The sequence below is a fragment of the Polypterus senegalus genome, chromosome 1 (assembly GCF_016835505.1).
Source record: "Polypterus senegalus isolate Bchr_013 chromosome 1, ASM1683550v1, whole genome shotgun sequence".
Classification (NCBI taxonomy): Eukaryota; Metazoa; Chordata; class Cladistia; order Polypteriformes; family Polypteridae; genus Polypterus; species Polypterus senegalus.
In genome coordinates, this window is record NC_053154.1 from 163,259,528 (window position 1) to 163,278,893 (window position 19,366).

The following is a 19,366-nucleotide window of genomic DNA, read 5'->3' on the forward strand; positions in this document are numbered from 1 at the left end:
TAGCCTAATTAAGTGAGTCATTATTTCCCAGTTTCTGTGTTTTAAAATCAATGTAGAAATTACAAAACTAAGTTTGGTAGATTTTTTTTTTTATTAAAATGGACTAAGCAGTTATATGGGGAATATGTAATTTTTTAAAGTTGTTAACAATATTTTCAAACTAATTTTCATTCTGCTTTTCCAGGTGTTCTGGTTATTTAATTGATTATTTACTAATTAGTGGGTCGTTGCAGCTTTCATCATCCCAGGTATCTGCTATGCTGGTTGTTAATTGTCAATATTAAGGTTAAAACAAGGGAAAAAACTACACAGGAAAAGGAGGAAAAAATAGGAAAGCAATAAAAGAAAGTTAAGCATTTATAGCTTTAGTAAAAAATAGAAATATTTCTAAGTGTCTTATAAATGTAAAAACTATATTATTGTGTTTTTCTGAATGTAGAATAAGAGAAGAGTAAAAAAGACCAGCTAATTAAATGAGATCAGTTGTAATCAATAATTATCATTGATTGTGAATCTGGTGGGAACAAAAACCTGCAGCCACAGTGGGTCCCCAGGACTGAGTTTGGGAACCACTGCTCTATGGCAATGTGCTAAATTAACAGACATATTCAAAAAGATTATTGGCTGTTGGATCTGCCAGAGGTGGTCTAACAAATTACTGACTTTGGAGGAAGAATATAGTAAACTGAAATGTAACCATTCGTTAATTTTTTTCTTATTTTATATTGTTTTAATTTGGATATGGCTTTATGAATAAAAAGGCTTACTTGATTAAAATGCACTCATACCATTTTGGCAGCTGACAGAGTGTTTCACAGTGCTACAGTTGCAACTCCGGCAACTTGTATAACTGAATACAGATCAATTTGTAAGAAGAAATGGTGTTTTATTTGCTTAATCGATTCTAATTATCTGAGAAAGTTTTCTGAAATATCTTATTTCTCTTTTAGACACTAAGTTTACGTCAGAATCTAATAAAAAAGATAGAAAACCTTGAACAGCTTATTACACTGAAGGAACTGGACCTTTATGACAATCAGATAAAGAAGATTGAAAATCTCCACACCCTTACAGAGCTGGAGTAAGTAGTATTTATGAAAAGCCCAAACTCTGTTAAATGGATTTTTTAACCACAGTAGAAGTAGATACTTGGAATATTTTAGAGTAAATATAGTTCATCTTGGACAGAAGGTAACAATATATTTCAGTAACATCTGACTTTTTAAAATATTCTTGTTTTGTTCTTGTCACTGGCATAGAAGCCTAGAAATCTCTTTTAATGTACTTCGGAAGATTGAGAACATTGATGAACTCACCAAACTACGTAAACTCTTTCTTTTGAACAATAAGATTACCAGAATTGAGAATGTATCTCATCTCCGGCAGCTAGAGATGCTTGAACTTGGTTCCAACAGAATCCGGGTAAGGATTTTTTCCTCTACCAACTTATTGTTGATTATATTAAATCAATATATATAATGTTTAGCTCATTTTAGATAATTTTAAAGTAAAAAAATGTATGTGTTTTAGGTTTTAAATTCTATTAAATACACGATCTATAGAAATCATTGACCAACTACAGTAGGGGCATTTTCATAAAATATTTTTTCTGTTCCACAATCATTGCATCATAATATTAGTTCAATCCATTGGTTGTTGTAGAGTGTTGTACATAAAGGTCCCTCACACAGCCTGTTTTATCTTTGTATTTTTTAGTACATCCGTCCTTTTATCTCTTTTTTTTCATATGTTTTCTTATTTATCAGAAACTAGTTAACAATTTAGATTAGTACATTTTGAGAACTCTATTCTGTTGTCTTAGTCTATTGCTCACTATTTTTTTTAATAACTGTTTAAACATTTTGGAGAATTCTGTTTTGATGTCTTGTATCTAGTGCTCACCATCTTAATGATTACTTTTTCGAAATAGATGTGAAGTCTGCCAATTTTTATAAAATAACAATACTTTAAAAATGTTTAAAAAAAGCATTAAAAGACTTACTTGCAATATATGATCAAATTACCAAAATGATGATAAGCAAATATCTAAATACTGGTAGTCCCCAGGTTATGGACATCCGACCTATCACTTATGAACGGGGCCGCAGCTGCAATGCATGCGCCTCAGTAACTGCCGCTCTCCATCATCTTCGGCCTGGGAACACTGCAGGCAGAGGCTGGAGGGGGGCGAGTTCGCTGCTCGTGCAGTGTAGTGTCCCTCAGGTGGCTCCCGGCGGCAAGCAGTGACCCGTGGTGCATAGTCACCGGGGCCACAGCTATCGCTCGTGTGCAAGATGGAGGCGTGATGGGGAGATTTGCTGCCCGCCTACTACGCTGCCGCAGCTACTACTCCTAACTAGACGCAAGCTGGAAGGAGTGGAGGTGGGCGTTTCACTGCCCACTGACCGAGAACGAATGGGGCTGCCCCGTTCGTTCTCGGAGGACGTCTAGTAATGCTGTAAGTGGTGACATGGTTGTGGCTGAAAGGAGGCCATTGAGGGTGAACGGGGCAGCTGGAAGTAGCATTATAGGGTGGCTGCCTGTTGAATGGGGGCGGTGGTGGGGGATTCACTACCCGCCTTTGCCCGCACCGTGTTTGTGTTCGGTGGGCGGACGCTGCAGGCAGCATACTGTAGTGAAGGTGACTGTGTGGTGCCTTGTTGCCCCCATTCATTCTTAATAGCAAGCCTGCTTGTACTGTTATGCACATAGCAGGAAGTTGTCTCTTGTCAGTACATCAGACGCGTTGACGACGAGTGCCTTCCTGCTGTGATAGCATGTACAATGCTGTGCAGAAGAGCTCATCTTAACCTTTTGTTTTCACCCTTCAAGAATGTCTCTGAAACCCAAATCTGACGCAAGTGCTGGTGATACAGTAAAGAACAGAGAAACCATCACCATTGAAAATAAAGTAGAAATGATAAAGTCAGACGGAGGTGAAACTCCATCATTCTTTGGCAGAGCACTTGGTTACAGTCAGTCAACAATAGCATTTATTAAAATAATGTACCTGTTCCGACTTATATATAAATTCAACTTAAGTAGAACCCTACAGTTCCTATCTCGTACGTAACCCGGGGACTGCCTGTATAGTATTTGAACAGCATAGAGATTCACAAAATTGATCTTGACACTTTAACAATCAGTATTGAATTGTTTAAACGAAAAATAACAATTAATGGGAAATCAATATTTTAACCCAGGCCTAGTGCGTATATAATAAGCCATTTTAATTTAACGGCTCCTTTCAATTTTAAAGAGTTTTGTGTTACCCATTCAAAGTTCTGTATTAAATTATTTTAATCATAATGGTCCATTTTTATTTTCAAAAGTTGAATGCCAAAATTAAGAGTTTAATGTTTCAGTTTCACCTTTTTTCATCAGCATTAATGAAAACCATGCTGATATCTTGGGTTTGTAAAATGAAGTACAGCTTTCTTCATGTATATTCAAAACCTCCTTTTGCAAGTTTAGTTTTAATTACTGGACAATGCAAAATCTGGGGCTATAGTCCATAGCCACAAAAACAGCATTTCATAAATAAATAAGTTATATTGTGGGTTTAAATAAACCCTTTGTAAATACAACGCAAAACTTCTTTATTTAAATATAAAGATCTTAAGTATCTAATGATCGTATAACTCGGTTTGAATTGTTAAAAATTGGGTGCTACTAGAGGCTACTGGCAGCAGGTTTGTCCATCTTCTTTGTCTACATATTAAAGTATTTTATATTTGTTTCCTTTTTCAATAGAACCTGCTCAGTACAGGCATAGTACCAACTGAACTGATTCAATCACGGGACATGTAACGTAGACATGGAGGTGGTCTTTTAAGGCAGAGTAGGCAACTGGTATACCAATGCATTCCTCCTCTTCCGACCGTAATACTGGCAAATGTGTTGTCTTAATATACAACTAATGCTTGTTTTCAGTGGAAATACAGAGAAGCCTTCATAATGGCTTTTATCGAGACGTGGCTCTCTGAGATGATCAGTGATGCAGAGCTCATGAGTGATGGCTTTGGGGCAATAGTGAGAGCTGATCAAGTAAGCATCACTACAGTACAAATTACCTGCACCTAAACAGAAGGAAGCATATATTAGTAATAGCATGAAAAATCTGTGCTTTTCTGACACTGAGCCACTCTTTGTTTCTCTCAGACCATTTTAATTTGCCTCATGAATATTTTGCCTCATGCAGCGTCTACCGAAGTGCCTAGTTTGGGAATTCTCACCACAGATAATGTTGTTGCTACTCTGAAGATCCAGCTTGGGTCATGTAGGCTACCATCTACTAGGAGAATGAGGCTGGACTTTGCCAGACTCCAAGATCAAGCTCTTTCTAATGAGTTTGCTTGCAGTTTGTGTGAGGAACTTGCAGACTTGGGTGTGACTTCTGATCCTTATGTGATGTGGGAGACCTTCCGTGAGAAGACCCTGAAGGTTGTTGAGGGTTGTGTTGGTGCTGCCAGTGTTCCCAGAAGTAGGTGTTTCATCTTACAGGGCACAAGGAATGTCATCGTGAGGAGTCATAGCCCATGGCTTGATGGCAACTTTGGTCTGTACCGGTACCTCTGAAGGATGACTTTAAGAGCTCTAAGGACAGATAAGGAGGCATTTGTTAGAGGAATCTGTGAGCAAGTGACACACCATCTATGGTCTTGTGACCCACGTCCTGCTTTCAGTGGAATCAAAGCATTACGCACATCCAAATCTTTTCCTCTGAGAGTCACAGTCAGGGCAGGTGATGGAACTATCCTTACGGATAATGCTGCAATTGTGACCCGTTGAGCTGGCTACTTAGGGCAGCTGTTTAAAGCTGATCTTCTGGCTAGGACTTTGGACATCTCTGGGTCCATGGTTCTTGAGGCTGATCCTTCAATTAGATGTGAACCACCCAGTTTCACTGAGATTGCACAGGTGGTGAACCAGCTGAGAATAGGGAAGGCTGCAGGGATCTGTGGTATCTGGGGTGAACTTCTCCATGCTGGTGGTGAGGCTTTCCTCCTTGTATTGCAAGCAGTCTTTGCTTACATTTAGGATATGGGCGTCTTACCAACTGACCAGAAAACAGCACTTGTTGTTCCTAGCTGGAAAGGAAAGTGTGATCGCCTGGGTTATGGCAACTAAAGGGCATAACACTGCTCTTTGTGCCGGGTAAGGTCCTTGCTAGGGTCATCCTCAATGGGATCCATGATCACTTGCTCACCTACCAGTGGCCGGAGCAGTCTGGTTTTACACCTGAAAAGTCTATCATCGACTGCATCCTGGCACTGAAGGTTCGTCAAGGGTGTATTCTTGCTCCAACTCTGTTTCGATGCTTGCATGGACTGGGTGCTGGGCAGGGTTGTGGGGTTCATTGGCTGTGGGGCATCTGTTGGTGAAGAAAGATTCACTAATCTTGACTTTGTTGACAATGCTGTGATCTTTGCAGAGTCATTGGAGGCTCTGATCAGGGCAATCAAGAGACTGAACGAAGAGGCTGAGTATCTGGGATTGGCACATAGACTTATTTTGCTCAACTGTAAGAATCCTAACTCTCCTCTTTTAAGTCTGTGGGTAACATGTATTATACTATTTGAAATTGTAAAAAATCTAATTCTCACTTGGAGGATCTGTGCAGAACTTTTTCAAAACCTGGCAGGATCTAATCAGTAACATTTTAGATTAAGCTCTTAAAGCACTGAGGAAGCAGGTTCTCTCCCCTTTTTCTTCTCCATTTATCTTTATTTACTTATTAATTAATCTATTTTCTTATTTTTACTAGCTTTAAGTTTTACTATGCTGGGCTACGCTGTCTTTTTCAGGGGTGGAGGTTGATTTGTTTTCGATCCTACTTTTGTAAAAATTGATCTATTTTTATGGAATGTTGTGTGATTGCTCTTGTTTAATTTTATCCTTATCATTATGGGGATAAAATTGTCCACTCAAAATTTGAGCTCAGCGTGGTCAGGCATTAAAACCTTAGATGGCCATCATCGTGCAAAAAATAATAACCATGTAAACGTTCCTGGTTTTAACTCCAACTCTTAATTTATCTAATGGGTTTAATTAATACTACTTCAGATTTGAGCAGTTTGATTTTACTGAGCAAGTGCAACACTTGACGCATGTGGTTTAAGAAAAGGAACAGAGATTTTTCTTAAAGAGTTTTAGAATTTTTTGTAGAATATTGAAAAATAATTCTAAAATTGAAATTAAAAATTAAAAAATGAAAGTCCTGTAACTGACTATCTTAGTGGAAGTCTCTTGAAATCTTTTGCAGAGTAGCTCAGCTCCATTATTTTACTTTATTTTTATGGTTGTTATTAAAACAAAAGAAGGTTCCAAAACTGTGGAAGCAGACTACATTAATTTCAGTAACTAAAAACAAAAACCTTAAAATCTGAAATTGCTTCATACCAGTGGCTCTGACATCAGCAGTAATGAAGTCATTTGAAAAACTTTCAAAAAGAAAGCCAACAGAGAAAAGTCAGGGTTTATTAGATCCATTTCAAATTGCCTACCAGTCTAGTAGAGGGATAGAGGATTCCATTGTCACTTTGCTTAATCTCTTTTTTTATCAACTTAGAGGGCATCAAGACTTGCATGAGGCTCCTGTTTGTAGACATCAGCTTTTAATACAATCCACTGTTTCTTGCTGAGTGATTTATAAAAGATATTAATTGGGACTTCAGTTTGGTAGGGTGGCTGATTGACTTTTAAGCAGACAAGTCTCACAAACAGTGAAAGTAAACACGTCTTTCTGATTTGCAGCTCACAGTTCCCCTCAGAGATGTTTTCTTTCACCATAGTTTGTAATTTATCTACACTAACGGTTGTTAGAGTAAATTTGAAAACTAGTTGATCTTAAAATTTGCTGATAGCTCAATAATTGCACGTCTGCTTAATGAGCATGAAACCAGTCATGATCTAGTGGTAAACAATTTTTTTTAACTGGTGTGTTCAGTCTTTTTTGCACCTAAAAGTTATAAAAACTAAAGAACTAATAATTACTTTTAGAAGAAACACTATTTGCCCACAATAAATAATCATTAAAAACCATGCTGTAGAGATTGTTAATAGTTCTAAATATCTGAGGATAATCATAGACTCAAAACTGACATCTGACAGGGAAAGCAGTACATCTACTATCTAAGGAAGCCAAGTCTTTTTAGAGTGAGTCCTACAATTGCGGTATGTCAGTCTTTAATATATTTTGTATTGCGTGTGTGTTTTACTTATCTTCTGTTAACCTGGTTTGAAAATCATAATGTCTGCAACAAAAACAGTAAGCCAAATTGTAAAATGGAGCAGTAAAATAACACATTTTCAATAGTCAAATATGACACACCTGCTAAATAAGCAAGTATTATGGAAAGCAGAGTGCATTCTCTCAGACAGGAGTTGCTCACCACATTCAATTTCAGTTGTTGCTATCAGGTCATAAGTTCAAGGTTCCAATGAAAAAATCAACCAGTTCAAATACTCCTTCATAGCAGCTAATATTAAATAATCTAAAAAAGTTAGGTTTAAGTCATTCCAACAGGGAAACAACGTCCAAGCAACTGATCTGAATGGTACTGATAGTGTACAATGTTTTACTAGTTAAGTTAGAGTTCTTACTTATTGGGTCATTGCAGTAGTGCTGGGATGTATACTGGTTAATACCGAAAACTGTTTTTTATTTTTGTTATGATAAGGATTTTTCTTATACCGCAACACTGGTTTAAATAGCCTAATCAACGTTTGGAACATGGCGCAGCAGGAAACTGTTTAAGGAAGGACCTTTTTCATTGCTACACCGCTAAACACGCATGCAATGGAGTACATGTGTTAGTGGAGGTATTGCACGGTGAAAATGGACAAAGAACATTCCGAAACTGAAGCTGTAGCAGACGAAAGTTCATAAAGTTGAACATAATGGCACAGAAGAACTTTTGTCGAAAAAAGGAGTCCTGTTTGTTTGAATACTGTTTCTATAGTACTGGATAATACTGCAAGCCAAGTAGCGCCTGTTTAATTTTTTATTTTTTTTCTTCAGTATTGTGTAATGTACCTGGGTACTTTGTAATAGTGTGACAATGCTGGTCCCCAACAGACTTCCTCTTCCCACGTGGGAGTCTGTTGAACCAACACCGTCGATAGTTATGACCGAGATGAGCTGACAAATCTCATTGAAGTCAGGGGATGGTGGAAAGTGCTCAAGTGCTCTTATTAATTTTATTTTATGCTTTTATTTATTATCCATTGTGCAATGTTAAAAAAAACAGTACCCAAATAGCAAATCCATAAAACCAGTGAAACATGGGGATAGAATCCATAATAAATAAATCTGTTAAAATAGAGGGTAAAATACAGTCTCTCTCCTCAACCGATCGCAGCCCACCACCTTCTGTCTCCCCAGCTCACCCATTACTGGTGTTGCCGGCAGATCCTCTGTCCAAGGTCAGCACACCTCCCATCTTCCTTCGCGCTCCAGTTGATCCATTAGGAAGTCTTGCATCTCGTCTGCCCCACTCTACACACTTAGTCAGTGGGGCGAACCAGCCCCTAGAGCACCTCAGCCTGCACTCCCTCAAGGAGCCCCAGCTAATGCTGCCTACGCCTTCCTGGTGTCTGGATCGTCTCCCATGACTGCCTTTTCCCTTCTTTTAACCTCCTTCTGTTCTAACTTTTTCTTTTTTCCTTACCCATATCTTGCCGGTCCATAAATATATGTCTCCATAGGCGCAGCGCCTTAATCCCACGCCGCAGGAAGCTGATGAAGCAATTGAGAACGATCGCACCCACACATGCAGGTGCGACTCACCCCAATTACCTCATCAACTCCCTGCAATCGTGCAGTGGCACCCACGGAGATGGATACAGTTAACTGGATTTAAAAACTGGCCATATTTTATATTTGAAGCCGCGGACCTGCTATACCACAAATAGCATTATAAATGCATGTTGCCATTTTACTATTTACTGTATGTATATAGGTTAGCTTGAATCAAGGTCAATATTAATGCATTTTTCAATATGATGGTTCAGTTGGTAATGATGTCATCACCAAGTTGCACTTGTTTTATTTTATTTTTATTTGGTGAATACTGTGTAATGTACATGGGCTTAAAGCCTTTAATAGTAGTATTACTGGAAGTTGCACTATTATTTATTTTATTTTTATTATTTATTAGTTTAAGTATTATGCAGTTTAATGATTGTAAAGTTGTTTAAAAAGTCACTTTAATGTGTCAGTGGACAGAGATTGTTAACATTAACAGAAAGTGTAGTTGGTTTAAAAAAAATTTTACTATTTATTCCTTTACTAAGATAGGTTCAGTGCAATACAACTTTTGACAAGCACCTCTGGATATTTTACTGAGTCTAAATGACTCTTTGGATGGTTGAAAATATGCTGTCAAAATTATAGTTTAAGTTCATCCATCCATTATCCAACCCGCTATATCCTAACTACAGGGTGGGGGGTCTGCTGGAGTGAATCACAGCCAACACAGGGTGCTAGGCAGGAAACAAACCCCGGGCAGGGCGCCAGCCCACCGCAGTATAGTTTAAGTTGTTTGCAAAATTTGTTCAATAAAAAGGTTTTATATTTTGACTGCAGCTGTCATGCAATGTGATTCCTTCTCTTCATTAGTGCCACCCCCTTCTATCACTTTATGGGGCTATGCAAGCCTGTATTAATACTTGCGTGCACATTAAAATGTTTGTTTTTGTACAATGTACAATTCTCGTGACAGTGGAATTGATTATTCATGGCCAGTCTACTGCAGTAATTGCAGTGGAAAATGTGGTTAACATCCACTCAATGCATGGGGAAAAAAATACTGTTGAATACCGTGAAACCGGTATAATTTTGAAAAATACTGTGATATAGAATTTTGGTCATACTGCCCAGCACTAGCAGCATGCCACAAAGATCTGTCATGTTCTCATTACTTTAGCACCATCAGCTCCTTCATTTGACTGACATTTTTTGACACTCTTGTGTGCTGTTTGCAGGATACTATATTCTCTTTAGCTGCCCTTTTGTACATGGTCAATCAAGGCATCTTATTTTACAGAGTACTTCATCAGCAATATCGGCTTATACTGATATCTTTATTTAAAAAAAAAAAAGAAAAGAAAAAGATGCTAGACTTTTAACAGCACAGATTTTAAAAACATGCAAATTCCTGTTTTGTAAGACACATAGAATAAGACAATGTTTGTGCAGGTATCGTAGCATCACTGTTTATTAACATTAACACATATTGTAAAATGAATTAGCAGTAAAGCATTTAAAGCATCTGAATTTAATTTTGGATGGTTGTTCAACAAATTTTGAATTTTAATTTGAATACTGAACATTTCTTAATGGATTTTTCTCTCCTTACTTTCCTTTTCAGGTTATAGAGAACATTGACACATTGTCAGAACTGGACAGTTTGTTTCTGGGAACCAACAAGATCACCAAGCTTCAGAATTTAGAAGGGCTTCACAGCTTGACAATACTTAGTTTACAGGTAAGCTTCCTTGATGGTCACAGGAAAGGAAAATAAATACTGAAATCTTACTCAGTTGCTATGTATACAAGAAGTTTCCTAAGTGAGGTTCTATCACTTAGAATATCCATATCTTAAGTAGATGACTTTTATCATACATGTATATTGTGGACTTGAACCCGGACACAGACAGACGGACATCTTTATTCCACCACACACTGTTTATTACACAATACTATTTACAGTTAGTCACGTGCACTCCCCAGTGCCTCCTGCGTCGTTCCCCCAAATGTCCAGGCCTCACAGTCTTTGTGTCTCTCTCTTGGCCGCCTCCCGTCCTCCTCTCTAGCTCCATCCTCTTCCACCCGACTTCCACTCTCGACTGAAGGGAGGCGGCCCCTTAAATAGGAACCTGGATGGGCTCCAGCTGCTTCCCGACACTCCTCCGTAGACACGCCCCAGTGAGGCGGAAGTGCCGGCTGCGCACCCGGAAGCTGTCCAGGTGTCCCCTGTCGTCTTCCCCCCAGCACTGACAGAAAAATAGCAGCGAAAAATCTGTGTTATATATTTAGTTATGCTTACATATAAAATCCGCGATAGAGTGAAGCCACAAAAGTCGAAGCGCGATATAGCGAGGGATTACTGTGTATATATATATATATAATTTTCTTTTTTCCTTTTTTCAGCTCTTCTGTATCAAAGCCACATTTTTCTTCCCATAGTGAAAGGCTCTGGTTTCTGTTTTTTTCTTTAGCTCTCACTGGCTTCTTGTTTTCATGTTTTATGATGTTTTAGAATGATTCTATTTTCTTTTGATTTATATTATCTTAGTTTTAATGCAGGAAGCTGGAGTTGGAAAGCAATTGTCACTGTAACAAAGTAGGAAGTTACATTCTGCTATATAGGCTTCCATCCATATAAAACCAGATGAATCTTAAAATCTGCCACTCATGCACTGGCAGCCATAGAGAAGGTAAATAGTGTAAAAGGATGTACACATCACTGGTAAAAGGAATAAAAAATGGTGTCTGACCAGAAGGTTAAATGCCACAAAGTAACTTTGTCTAAGAATACTTCACAGTACATACTTCTTTACTGAACCAATACACAGGGAAGAAATAAATCATTTAAATGTTTAAATAAATAAATATAGCAACATTTTACCATGCAGTACTTGAATAAAAATTGTTTAATCACTTTTCGGATGGTCAGATCCTATATAAATAGCATCATTTATGAGGATGGAACCTGCCTTAGTTAAGGTGTCAGCCTCTCACCTTTTTACTGTGTTAACAAATGCTAACATACCAACATGTAGCCTAATTTGGACATGCCAGTTCATCTCACTTGCCTATTTTTTTAGAGTATTTGAGAAGAAAACCTATGTAGACATCAACTGGGTGTGGGACTTGAACCCAGGATAGACCCAAAGAAGCCTCTAACTAGGAGTTTACCAGTGATTTAACATCTAAAAAGTTTGCAAATAAAATTGAAAATCAAATTTTATTTCTTTTTCTTTTTGTATTAAATTATTATCTAAAGATACAGAGGGGGGAAAATGACAAAATATTGCAAAGTAATTGAAAAGTACACTGTCTGTGTTTGCTACTAAATAGTATGCAGTCTGAGTCAAAACACTTAAACTTCAAATTTCAAAATTCTGCTGTTGTAATCTGCTTTGCCTTCAGTGTATGTACGACTCGGGCTGTCCCAACAATCAGCTCTCTTTCAGCTACAATATTTTTCCCAGTCTGGTCTGTCCTACCTAAAAGCAATTCTGCCAGAATTCTTGCCACGTAAAAGCATGTTGTGTGTGAAGAAGTGATTAGATAGATAGATAGATAGATACTTTATTAATCCCAAGGGGAAATTCACATAAAATTAAGGGTGAATCACATACTCAAGGTCATCAGGAGAAATTTTAGGGAAGCGCAATTAAGACTAAAGAAGATATTGTTGTTTTTCATTTATATTAATTAGCTTCTACTTTGTTTTTAATTTATTTGACAATCTGTATCATCATATATGATAGTTCTATATTTTGTGAGTCATGTAATCTATTTCTGTGTTTTACCTTGTAGTTTGTACATTTGTATTTCTGAGGTGGCAATAGTACTAGGGTGTTGTACCATGTTAGCCATTATGAATGTAATGAGAAGTCAAGCAAAATGAAAAATAAAATCTTTCATTGGCTAACTAAAAAAATTACAATATGCAAGCTTTCGAGGCAACTCAGGCCCCTTCTTCAGGCAAGATGTAATACAGAAACTGGAATTCCCTGTGTTTATATAGACACCAGGACAGATACAACATTGGGAAAACCTTTAAGTGAGACATCTTAATTAATAGAGCTTCAGGCTAAGATTCATTAAGCAGGAGAGGAGAACAATGTATAGTCAAGATCTTTGGATAAGACAGTCTTTTGAAGTTTCTGATGAGTTTTCCAATACAGTGTGAATCTGTAGTCGGGTTGTCAGTGTCAGTCGGAGAGATGCAAATAGATTGACCATCCAGCTCTGTGAAGAGGATTACTTGTATTCTGTTTTGTGCATTTTATTTACCCCATTTTTTATACCCATTTAATGCTCAATTTACCTGGAAAGGGGTCTCTCTCTTCACCCTACGAGGTTTTTTTCTTGTCTTCTTAGAGAGTCAAGGCTGGGGAGCTGTCAAGAAACAGGGCCTGTAAAAGTCCATTGAGGCATTCCTTCTGTGATTTTGGGCTATACAAAAATTTAATTATTTTGTTGTTAAAGCCAGGAAGCACTTCTTTAGGCAAAGAATTGTGAGAATCTGGAACAAACTATTGAGACATGTAGTTGAAGCAGAACCCTTGACCAGAATCTGGATGCAATATTGGGACAGCTTTGCTATTCGCTAAACAAACAGGCTAATGAACTGAATGGCTTCCACTCATTTGCCAAATTTATTATGTTCTAATGTTCTTATTAATAATATTGTGATTACACCACAATTTTTACAATTTAAGGCATATTATGAATGAAGAAATGATTATGAACATAATCATCTAAAACAAAAAAAATTCTGTTTAAATTTTTAAGTGGATTCTAAATACTTTTTGAAAATATATGGTTCATACAACTTTAGCTATAATCTGTATGTATATATATATATATATATATATATATATATATATATATATATATATATATATATATATATATATATATATATATATATATATATAATCAATTGAGTGTGTGTCCTGGATTTGCCCTTAGGAGAAATATGATGACATGTATACTATTTTCCACCAATTTATAGTGCACAGTTTTTTTAGGAAGATATCCTTGCCAGTTATAACTTGATGAAAATAATATGTCAGATAAGAAATCATATAATGCAATAAAAAGAAACCATTCTCAACCTTTAGATAATGTGTTAAATTTATTTTGTTGCAGAGTAATCGAATTACTAAGATGGAAGGTCTGCAATGTTTGGTAAACCTGCGAGAACTCTATCTAAGCCACAATGGGATTGAGGTCATGGAAGGACTAGAAAACAATGTAAGTGCTAGTTAACTTTCCTCCTCTTTTGCTTGCTTCTTAAATAAATTAAAAATTAACAGACACAGTAAAAGAACAACAACATTTATTTATATAGCACATTTTCATACAAACAGTAGCTCAAAGTGCTTTACATAATAAAGAATAGAAAAATAAAAGACACAATAAGAAAACAAAATAAATCAACATTAATTAACATCGAATAAGAGTAAGGTTCAATGGCTAGGGGGGACAGAAAAAACAAAAACTCCAGACGGCTGGAGAAAAAATAAAATCTGTAGGGATTCCAGACCATGAGACCGCCCAGTCCCCTCTGGGCATTCTACCTAACATAAATGAAACAGTCCTCTTTGGATTTAGGGTTCTCACGGAAGAGCTTGATGAAGATGGTCACCGAAAACAAACATCTAATGGTGATACAGTTGGGTCCATAAGAATTTGGACAGTAACATCATTTTCATAATTTTGGCTCTGTTTGCCACCACAGTGGATTTAAAACAAAGCCATCAAAATGTGATTGAAGGATAGACTTTCAGCTTTAATAAGTATGTTTAACAAAAATGTTATATGAAATGTTTAGAACAGACAGACATTGGTATAAATGCTCCCCTAATTTCATGGCTCAAAAGAATTTGGACAAACTAATATAAATATGATTATCCATAGAAGACTGGAACCCATGGCCACCTCCAAGTGCTGGGTTTTCACTCTAGTGATACTTTGCCAGGCCTTTAGTGCAGCTGTCTTCAGTTGCTGCTTGTTCGTTGGACTTTCTGCATCAGTTTTGTCTTCATCAAGTGAAATCCACATGCAATTGGGTTGAGGTCAGTTGACTGACTTGGCCATTGAAGAATATTCCACTTCTTTGCTTTGAAAAGCAACTGGTTTGCTTTCAAAGTATGCTTTAGCTTATTGTCCGTGTGTACTGTGAAGAGTTGACCTATCAGTTTTTCAGCATTTGGCTGTATCTGAGCAGATAGCATGTCCCTATATATTTCAGAAATCATCCTGCTACTTCTGCCAGCAGTCATATCGTCAATAACCGCAAGTGATTGTGCATGGCTACAAATGGGAGTCAATCATGCCATAAAACTGCCTCCACAATGTTTCACAGATGATGTGGTATTCATTGGATCACGCGCTGTTTCTTCTCTTCTCCATACTCTTCTCTTTCCAACATTCTGGCATATATTGATCTAAATTTGCTTTGTCCAAAGAAAATTGCTCCAGAACTGGTCAGGCTTTTAAAAAATGTTTTCTCTGATTTGAAATGTGTGGAACGAGCCTAGGACACAGACAGGAAGACACTGTAAATTCACCACCACACGTTTATTTACAAATATTCAGTGCCACACAACCCACAAAGTCCAGGCCAGCACCACACTATGCCTCTTCTTCAGGCCGCCTCCTTCTCCCTCCTCAAGACCTTGTCCTCTTCCACCCTAATCTAGCCCTGAATAAAAGGAGGCGGCCCCTTTTTATAATCACCCAGATGTGCGCCAGATGTTTCCCGGCAATCTTCTACCAACATGCCCCAGTGTGGCGGAAGTGCCGGCTGCATCCCCGGAAGCACTCCAGGTGTCCCACCACACCCGGAAGTGCTTTGGAGATCAGGAAGTGCTGAGGTCCAGTGTTCCCAAGGCAGTGGGGCGCCCCCTGGCGGTGACCACGGGCCCCTACAGGGTTGAGCTTCAAAGCCCTGTACCTGTGGCCACCAAAGGCACCAGGGTGGTTGCCCCCACGTGGTTTGAGGGAGGTGCAAGCCCTCCTCCGGTCCTCCTAGGTGTCCCGGCAGGGTCGCCCCACGAGACATCTGCGAAACTGCGAAGACCCGTCGGGTGGAACGGCTCGTCCAGCGAGGGCAGCTCATCCCCGAAGTGGGTCCTACTCCTGAGGCTCCCGGGTCCGATCTGGCACCACAGGGCCTACTCCTTCGGCATCCCCTCCAAGGTGTTCGTGCCCCTTTGGTCGGAGTTACTCGCACCTTCGTAGCCTCCGCCAGTTTTGACCGTGCCGCACTGCCAGTGAAGAGTCATCTGGCCGGGTAGTCAATCCCGTGAGGGCATGTCTCCAATGAAGCAGGTCCTACTGTGCATCCAGGGTCCGATCCTGTAAAATAAAGAGACACAGGAGCAGAGACGCTGCCTGGACACCATGCTTTGGCATCCCTCCATGCCGCGCACTGGCAGCGCTCCCCCTCCGACCGGTACCCCGCGACTTGCTTTTTCAGCACCCTCTCAGTGGAATCCGTGTATGTCCTGTTGTCACAACAGACGGAACCGCCTGCATTCCAGTTCTCTCCACTGACGTCCTGGTTTCCCTCTGCCTCCGCAGAGGGTGGCCCTTCTCTGGACATGAGCAGCCTGCCTGACGTCCTCCCTTATCGGAGGAACCGTCATTCTTCCCTCGATTCCTCCTTTTCCTCTGGGACACCGTGACGGTTTGGGTCTGCCTATGGTAAAAGCACAGCCCAGTCCCATCTCCGTCCCTGCAGAACGACGGGAGACCGTTGCAGGCTCAGGGCGTAGGGCTCTAGGACCCAGGGCACTTATAAAGCCCCATCCTGCCAGCCCTCTTGGTCTTCCTCCCTTCACCTCGTGCACAGCGCTCACCGCCGTGTCCACAGTTGGAGATCCCCCTACTCTGTTCCGATCATGTGCTTCACGGATCTTTTCGGTGGGATCTCCCTTATGCTGTACGGGGTCCGCTCTAATCACCATCCCCGCCGTACCTCTCCGGCCGAAGAATCCAGCGTCGCGCCATTCTGTCCACTCTCGCAGCAGCTCCAGTGACGCGACCTCCTTCCTCTCCAGCTTCAACAACTCTGCCCTGAGGGCACGTAGCACCTGTGGAAAAGGCAAAGACAGAAAGTCAGATGGCTGTGGGCTTACTTGTCCATGAGCAACACACTTCCTGTGGGCCTCTCTCTCCGGCCCAATCGGATGTCTCCTTGGGCACGAGACTGACATTCTTTGGTCCCGCCTACATCCAATCATTGTCGGCCACCCAAGACGCATCGTCCAATCCCGTGCCTGTCACGGGGAGGGACGTCCAGTCAGCGGCTATTTTGGCTCCTTTCTTCCCGGTGCGGCGGCATGTTGGCACTTTGGGTTGCAGTGTCTCCCTCTCAGCAGCTCTCCCAGCTGCTGCCGCATCAACGAAGCGCTGCGGATTGACATGCGCCTGCCACCGACAAGGATCCGAGCAGCCCCTGCCTGCTAAACACAAAAAAAGCAGGGAACTTACCTCCCGGATCCTGTCTGTCCAGGGAAACGTCCCCGGCGTGGCCTCACTAGGAAACATGCCGTCCTGGGCACCTTCTGTGGCACCGTACTCACAGGAGCCTGCTGCACTCCAGCTACAACTGATGTTTTCATATTACACCAGGGGAAAACGGCCATCCTGCGGACCAGTGGTGGTCTGTGGGGCAAGTTTCTTCTGCGGGGTTGTGTGCACCCAGCTCCTGCGGCACGTGGATGGGCTCCCCTGCTGCACTGGGCCGTCCACAACGATTTTTTTCTTTACAGGTCCCCGCCTTGAACCAGGCGGAGAATCCTGCCGACTACGCCAGAGGGGAATGAGCCTCGGACACAGACAGGAAGACATGGTAAAGTCACCACCACACGTTTATTTACAACTATATTTACAAATATTAAGTGCCACACAACCCACAGACTCCCCCAAAGTCCAGGCCAACACCACACTATGCCTCTTTTTCAGGCCGCCTCCTTCTCTCTGCTCCAGACCTTGTCCTCTTCCACCTGACTCTAGCCCTGAATAAAGGGAGGCGGCCCTTTTATATAATCACCTGGATGTGCTCCAGGTGTTTCCCGGCAATCTTCCACCGACACGCCCCAAGGTGGCGGAAGTGCCGACTGCATTCCCGGAAGCACTCCGGGTGTCCCTGCTCTTCTTCCTCCCCGGAAGTGCTGAGGTCCAGAGTCCCCAAGGCATTGGGGCACCCCCTGGCGGTGACCATGGGCCCCTACAGGGTTGAGCTTCAAAGCGCTGTACCTATGGCCACCAAAGGCACCAGGGTGGTCGCCCCCACGTGGTTTGAGGGAGGCGCAAGCCCTCCTGCAGTCCTCCAAGGCGTCCCGGCTGGGTCGCCCCCCCCAACCATCTGCGACAAATGTTATTCTCATATTGGAGCTTGACACCTTTTATTCATAGCCTGTAAAAGATAATGTATGTAAAAAGTTTTGACAGAGTGTTATTATGAGACTGGAAAAAAACAAGGAAAGAGAGAGATAAATCAATACAGCCAGTTTTTAAAAGTGAAGGTCATTAATACTGTAAGGACCAATTGAGTCTCTAAGAATAATATAAAATGAAAAAGATATGAAAAAAGAGTAATTTTTTGCAAAAAAGATAATGTAATTAGAAATGCACCACTGACATGAATTAATAATGTGCCAATAATAATTTAAACATACTATTTTTATAGTTGTTAAAGGATAAGCTTGATATTTTTCAAGCCAAAGTTTTTTCTTCATAAAAATGGTATAGTCAAGATTGAACAGTTTTATTCATCTCACACACACACAGGTGCAACGTGTAGTTTAATGAAAAACATATAAACACTAAGTGTACATTGGCCATGCAAAATTTTGTGCCAAAGGCAAGCATTTTATATAAATATAAAACTAAATTCTTGCCTGCAGTGACATTTTACATTGAAATTCACGGGGCATGGGTACAGCCAGAAAACAAAAGCCTTAAAGCTTGCAGAATACATCCACTTTAAAGCAGCAAATGTTTCAGTTTAATAAAATATACCTTTTACAATTATGAGGCATCCTTTTGATAACAAAGGAAACTAGAAATAATTATTTTATAACAGATTAGCAAAAACCTTGCTTTCCTATTCGTTTTCATAAGCACAGTCCTTCACCAGCAATTTTAACTTCGCTACAAAGTGATCCAAAGTTTCGTTTATACCCCGCGTCTTCTCATTAAACTTGTATCTCGCGAATATCGTATTCGTCGTAGGCATGACAAACGCCAGCAGCAGCGTATGCACCACTCGCTTCATATTCTTTTGCTGTCTTCTCAATTGTGTAATGCGTTTTTTGTTCAGCGCTCTTTGGAGCTCTTCCTTGTTCTCTGCGTACTGCGTTCACGGTCAGTTTACATGAGCCGCTCGGAGTACATGCATCGAAGGTTCTCAGCTGTGCTTGTGGTATCTCGTGCGATCTTGCGATGTCCACAGCTTTTAACTCTGTTACAAAGTGATCCAAAGTCTCGTTTATACCCCGCGTCTTCTCATTAAACTTGTATCTCGCGAATATCGTATTCGTCGTAGGCATGGAAGATGCCAGCGGCAGCGTGTCTACAAACTTAATTTAAACTTACGGTTTACCCCATGCT

At 40.3% G+C, this 19,366-nt stretch overlaps 1 protein-coding gene across 1 annotated transcript in view; it reads left to right on the top strand.

Annotated features, from left to right (window-relative positions):
* The window catches only part of ppp1r7 (protein phosphatase 1, regulatory (inhibitor) subunit 7), a 45,521-nt gene that overhangs the window by 9,150 nt on the left and 17,005 nt on the right, over window positions 1–19,366 (top strand). The window contains exons 5-8 of the mRNA XM_039761791.1: window positions 951–1,081; window positions 1,260–1,422; window positions 10,374–10,490; window positions 13,892–13,996. Coding sequence (XP_039617725.1) covers window positions 951–1,081; window positions 1,260–1,422; window positions 10,374–10,490; window positions 13,892–13,996 — 516 coding nt within the window. The remainder of the gene's footprint in view (window positions 1–950; window positions 1,082–1,259; window positions 1,423–10,373; window positions 10,491–13,891; window positions 13,997–19,366) is intronic.